Source organism: Orussus abietinus, unplaced genomic scaffold, assembly GCF_000612105.2.
Source record: "Orussus abietinus isolate OABI.00-Male unplaced genomic scaffold, Oabi_2.0 scaffold11, whole genome shotgun sequence".
NCBI lineage: Eukaryota > Metazoa > Arthropoda > Insecta > Hymenoptera > Orussidae > Orussus > Orussus abietinus.
The window spans coordinates 1,246,519-1,252,618 of NW_019396016.1; the positions used below are offsets into that span (position 1 = coordinate 1,246,519).

The 6,100-nt window shown below is 41.5% G+C and overlaps 1 protein-coding gene across 1 annotated transcript; it reads right to left on the bottom strand.

Annotated features, from left to right (window-relative positions):
- Positions 1–17: 17 nt before the first annotated feature.
- Positions 18–2,094, bottom strand: LOC105704257. The gene is made up of 5 exons (XM_012433318.1): positions 2,006–2,094; positions 1,580–1,767; positions 1,307–1,480; positions 314–1,231; positions 18–235 (listed from the first exon to the last, which is right to left on the bottom strand). Exons 2-5 carry the CDS (start codon positions 1,757–1,759, stop codon positions 35–37), a joined length of 1,473 nt encoding a protein of 490 aa, XP_012288741.1. The 5' UTR covers positions 1,760–1,767; positions 2,006–2,094; the 3' UTR covers positions 18–34.
- Between the last annotated feature and the right edge of the window lie 4,006 nt (positions 2,095–6,100).

Consider the following 6,100-nt stretch of genomic DNA (forward strand, 5'->3'; position numbering starts at 1 on the left):
AATTGTAACAAAATCAGTGGTGTGAACTTTTTATTTATATAATTACCGTAGAGTCTGGGTCCCACTGAATGCCACTTAATTTATTTTTTGTAAGGCAAGTCTTATGGGGTGGTGTATTTTCCTGAAGCAGTTTCTTCGGTAGAGTCTTACTTCGCAATGTTTGCTGTGGTGATTTACTTATAATCCCTTGAATTTGGCTGTTTTTATTTGAGCGATTTCCAAGGGGTGTGCGATTCTACAAAAAAAAAAAAAAATTGTTGATACTGACAGTCAAGGTAAAATTAGATGCTAAAATGAAAAATAAATATTTTACTTTTGTTTCGGTGGTGTTTTTCCCCTCTGGAGTGAATACTTTTTTCTCGTCCTTAATATTCTTTTCTGATTTTAACCCTTTCTTCTTTTTTCCTGTTGAGTCCTGCGCTTTTGACTTAGTATCTTCTGATTTATCCGACTTTCTTACACGTACCTCTTTGGAATTTCGTAAAATTACATTATCATCAAATTCAATCATAATTTCCTCCTGTAACTCTGCAATGTCTGGTGCTATAGATACATGATCGGCATTATCATTTAATTCCAACGGAATATCTGGAGATGTAGAATCTCTCCAAACTTTGAATTTATCCTCACTGTCAACACATTTTAGTCGGTCCGTGCTTTTTATAGCAATGGCCAAGACATTACTGACATTATCGTGGGTTGTTTTTATAGATTTTCCATCAGGTAACATCCGATCATGAGTCACTGTTTCTGGTACTTTTTGACTAATTAAAGTACTCATAGAACTTGATCTGCGTATGACAGTAACTTCATCTCCACTTTCAGAAATTGTTTCTATGCTGGAATTATGACTAGAAGTAGATAGATTCAACTCATTAAGCTTACTCGTGTCATGTACATTCAAATCAAAAGTTGTCTGTAAATTTGTTGCAATGTCAGGTAGAGCTTGTATTTCTGGAATACTGTCCGAAGTGGTAGTTTCACAATAAGAAAGTCTAGACTGAAATACATCGGTGTCGTAGCTGCCTTGACGTCTCAAGTGTTCATGTGAACGTGCCCTTAAAAGTTCACAAGATTTAGGCATTAAAATCGGCGTTCTGTCAAAGTCTGCAGCTGGGGACCTTGGATCAAGTCCTAGGATTTTGTATCGCAAATCTGTAATAGGTGTCCCATTCAAGGATTCTTGCTTTTCAGTGCTTGTAGATATTGGGCTGTCTAATATCGGATCAACCTATAATATGAAAGAATTTAGTTATAACAATATTGAGGCAGCTGACTTAAAAGGATTCCTATTATTTTGTCTTACCAAAATTGGGGTTCGAGGGTAAGAAGTAGCAGGTGAACGTGGATCTAAGCATTTTTTTGGTGTCAATGGCAGAATCACATTGTCAATATCTGTTTCCAACAATTTTTTTGCTTGCAAATACTTTGGTAGTGCACTGACCACTTTACGCGTTAATTGTGGAGGAGTACAATTTACCTGTGAAAATTATTCTCATTTATACATGGTGAAGGACAGCTGTCAATTATTAATATTCATATTTTACCCATTAAAACAGAGTACTCAAGTATCGATTACCTCAATGGGAGTTCGTGTTATCCCAATGGTTACTGATCTAGGATCGAGTGGAATTATTTTCTTGATAAATGTAGGAGTACTCAAAGTATTCTCATTAGGTGGTTCTACCCGCTGCTGCATTTTTTGTTTACCTTCCTGCTCCTCGTACTGAGACAATAGTTTGCTCGTATAATTCCCCATATTTTTATCTGCGGAAAATTTAAGCAATATTAATCTTCAATTAAATTAAGTGCGGCTAACGGATTTTTTTGAAAGCATGCAACAATTTTTGACACGGAGTAACGGTTGCGGGAATCAAAAGATAAAACATTCGAGTTATAACCGCTGTGACCGAATTCAGTTTAACTTACAACGTTCGATAATGATCAATTTGAACTACATACAGACTATTTTCAATTTTATAAATTGACTTAAAGCGCAACTCACCGTTGAAACATAAATAAACGCTCGACCACCCTAAGATTTAAACCGTTTAACCTGACTTAAACCATGGACGTAAGAATATGCGGATGGAGTACATGCAAGCCAGATTGGGAATGCTCAAGGGAGACACATAGGAACAATAAGATAGTAGCCATATTGGTGTGCCAAAATTCTAATTGGCAGAGATTTAATTTTCACTTTAGAAGTAGCGAGTAAAATACATATTTGCACTTTCATATTTTCACGTTTTTACATTTTCATACTTTCATCACTTCACGTTTTCACATACCGGGTACGAGCGGGTGTAATGACCGACCCCACCACCTGGAGGCGCCATATACACGAGGAAACCATTCATGACCGCCAGTGTATGTATATACATACATGCATGGATCATGGAAAGGAAGATGGAAACGTTGATTGTCGCGTTGAGGTATGCAAATAATGAAGCTCCGGTATGCTCGGGGTCCGGTAATATGCACCAGAGGCATCCAAACGAGGGTCCACGGCACAATACAGATGGCAGTAAAATGTCATTAATTGTCAAGGATCTCCCGGGGGGTGTGGAGAATTCCCAGGAATACGTAGACAATTTCTCGGGACCCTTACCTTACCGTCTACAGGGATGTCTCCATTGTTCTCACATATTCCTCCGTTCCTGAGGGTCTGCTCATTGTTAACTCTTTCCTCTGATAATGGGGATCCGCTGATACTGTTTTGCGGACAGAGGGGGCCAATTAAACCCTTCGCGGAAAGAATAATGAACGGAATCGATAGCATACGCAAAGCGGGGAGGTTAATGGGCTGATTAAGGTGATATGAAAGGGCATTCTATATACATAAAGCGTCAAAAGATTTATACAATTCCGGTTGGTTTGGAGAAAAGTTTTATAAATATTTTCACGTTTTATATATATATATATAGAATGACCCTTTCGTATCGCCTTAATGGGCTGATTAATTTATTAGAAGATCGATTGCCAGAGTACTGTCGTGGGAGAGGATGCAAGCCATAAGAGGACACCTTTGTAACGTATATTTTAAGTAGCCTTACACGAATGATATTCTCGTCGGATTACATTTATTATAGTTCTCTTTAACTCGGCATATTAGGTGAAATTGATCTCGTGACATTTGCTGTGAGTTTCTCCTTACAATATCGAGTTTCGTGTGCAAGCAAGCCTACTGTTAAAGACACCGACATCGCACTCTTAACATGTGTCCACGGTCGCCTGGAGCGGAGCGCGCTAGTAACATTGTGAGTACACCTTAATTAACATCGAAGAATTTTCCGAGGCCGAGATTCGTTTCGAGCACACCCGCGAACGGTCGTTCGATATTTACGAGTGCTCCACATATTCCGGGGGATTGAGACTTTCGATACCTCCTTGTAACCTTCGAGGAATCGGAGAAAGACTTCGCGAAAAATATACCACACCCTTCTTTCGAACTATTACGGTACATGCGTAATGATTAATCACTCGGCAATTAATTCGAGCAATTCCTCGGTGGTCGGCGCAACTCTTAATCGGCCTATCCATAGTGGTTTAAGGTGAAGTGAAGCCCTCCTTAAATGAGTAAGACACTTTTTAAGGGGGTATCGGACCGATCTGTCGGAAAGTTTCTTTTATAAAAAGAGTAGTTTTACTTCGATTTCTGTATAATTGTTGTACGAAAACGACATATGGAGTATGCCATTTGGTACAGTGTACGATTAGACACTGATGTCGATATAAGTACCAACTTCGGTATTGCAGGTATTTAGAAGAGTCTTTTTTACCGACGTCGATCAAATTTCACGACGGGTTTCACTTCACCTTAAACCAGGAGGAAGGGCCTCGGTGCACCGATATTTTCATGATTTGCATTGATAACGTGTTAGTATGTAATATAATCTCGTGAAATACATTTAACAATTAGTTAGTACTATTCTATAGAATATGCAGATCTAAAAACTTCTTAACAAACGATATAAATCTGTTCACTTTATGCCACGCGTTATCCGTATCTCGGGAGGTGTGGAGCGAAAAGAGTACTTTTTTTGGCCTTTCCTTTCTTTTACTAACCGACAAGGTTTCAACGATTTCACGACTAGTGGGGCAAGTACTACGGTTATCATGCAGACTTACCAAATAAATCGGTGCTATGATCTAACGATCTTATCAAACGATCTAGCGGGGTAACCGTCGACCGGGGAGATCTCTTACATGCCTGATTAGATTTAATCCCTTCTGTGTACGTATCGTAATTAACATACATGAATGTCAGTGGCAAAGCAAACGCGTTCAATAACGATTTCGACTCCAAGATATGTCTTTATTTCCTCTCCTCGTATATTCACTGGGAACATATTCGGTGACATTTTTCAGGCCATTAAATTACACAGCTCCCGACGCATTCGCTGTCGCGGGTTTTTGTACAGCTACTCTTTTCGAGGGTGCAAATAAAACATATTAAATGACAGCGAACGTGTCAATTTACGGGCTCGAAATAATAGAATTGCTGTCACGGCGCTCGATTCGACGACGGGCTTTCCAAGTGTATCCAAAATATTCGTCATCGGGACAACGAGCGTACCTCTCGAAGGCGATTACGTTACCGCGGATGGTTACACGACATTTAGATCGAAAGGTGCTATTAGGCGTCTCGGAAAAAGAACTTCCTACCGATCGAAACGCCGATTTTCGGCGTCCGTCGGGACTCGATGAAATTTCAACGCTCAGACGCCGAAGGAGAAATTAAATGGCCAATTCTCGGCGTTTGTCGGCACTCGATGAAACGTCTACGCTTAAATATCGAGGGAGAAACTATATATTGAAATTATTCACGCTCTAATGTTGCACCCGGCACGATCTACGTGACTTTGGGACAGGAGGAGGATTTCTATGCGAGCAACTTTGTGGAAACTTTCCGAGCGAGTCCGACCGAACGACGATCTCGCGTCAGGCGAAAATCGTAGCCGTTGTTGCGAGCGCTGCGAACAACTCGGCGACGACTCCAAGTAAACACCAAAGTGTCGAGAAACTTTACCTACGTGCGGCTTTGGAACGATTAATGCCTCGTGTCACCTCTCCAGTCCCGCTCGAAAGAGAGTTCAGCCGGAGCTTCGTGAGCTTACTCGAGCGAATGTTGAAGTTCGTCTATTCGCGCTCTTGGCCAACCCGGAGGCTCGTCATTTCGGAGCTCGATTAATTCCGCACACGCAGGAAAAGAATTTCACGGTCGTGACGAGACATTTTACGCGTCGCAACGAACCCTTGAAAATGGGCCAACAAAATGATTCATCCAGATTTTTGTCACGTTGACCCTCTCTAAGAAAAGCTATGCGTGAACGGGCATAAAAAATATATCTACGGCTGAATTGAGAGAACCTCCCTCTTTTTTCAAGTCGGTTAAAAAGTGGGCACTTTCGGCCACGCGAGGACACGTCGAGAGTGCTGGACCGACAATGGGCGGCATTTCACTTTTCATCTGGAATTGCCTCTCTCTCTCGATTTTTACTCTTTGGAGTGAGAGGACGAGCCCTTTGGCGAGCACGACGCGACCGAATAAATGAGGCATGCTTATTTCCCCCAAAGTATGTACGTACTACGATACGTACGCCGCACGGCTTGGATCTACCGGATGAGCTAAGAGTGCCAGGTATACACGACGTCACGTGGTTAGGATTATAATCCTGCTTTAAGACATTCAGATTTACTTATAATACACCGACAAGTTATTATGCGATATCTTTAATCTCGGACTACGTGTACGGGTGGTCTACGTTCTGACGATCGGGTTGCACCACTCGGCGAACGTGGAATATCAAAACAACGAGACCAAAAGTTTCTGTCTTAGCGAAGGTGGATGCTGATTGGTCCATGCGAACGCGCTCCCTTTGTCCTCGAGTGCCTTATGTATGTACATCGCATTTAAATTTAACACCTCGCCCCTCGGGTCGGGCTAAGCGAATATTTCCGGCGGTGCAGCAGAAAATAAACGGAGATCTTCGCCGCATCTTTCAGTCTGGAAATTAGTGCTCGACCTTTTTGGTGTCAATTCTTTACACGGGTGGCGTATCCGCGAAACGGATGCTTCCGGGAGATCGACAGATAT

Excerpts from the sequence above, each read along its gene's own strand:
- LOC105704257 (XM_012433318.1), bottom strand. The coding sequence starts at position 1,759 with ATGGGGAATTATACGAGCAAACTATTGTCTCAGTACGAGGAGCAGGAA. Across the intron at positions 1,481-1,579 it reads TAACACGAACTCCCATTGAG|GTAAATTGTACTCCTCCACA; the intron begins GTAATCGATACT and ends TAATTTTCACAG. Across the intron at positions 1,232-1,306 it reads ACCCTCGAACCCCAATTTTG|GTTGATCCGATATTAGACAG; the intron begins GTAAGACAAAAT and ends TTCATATTATAG.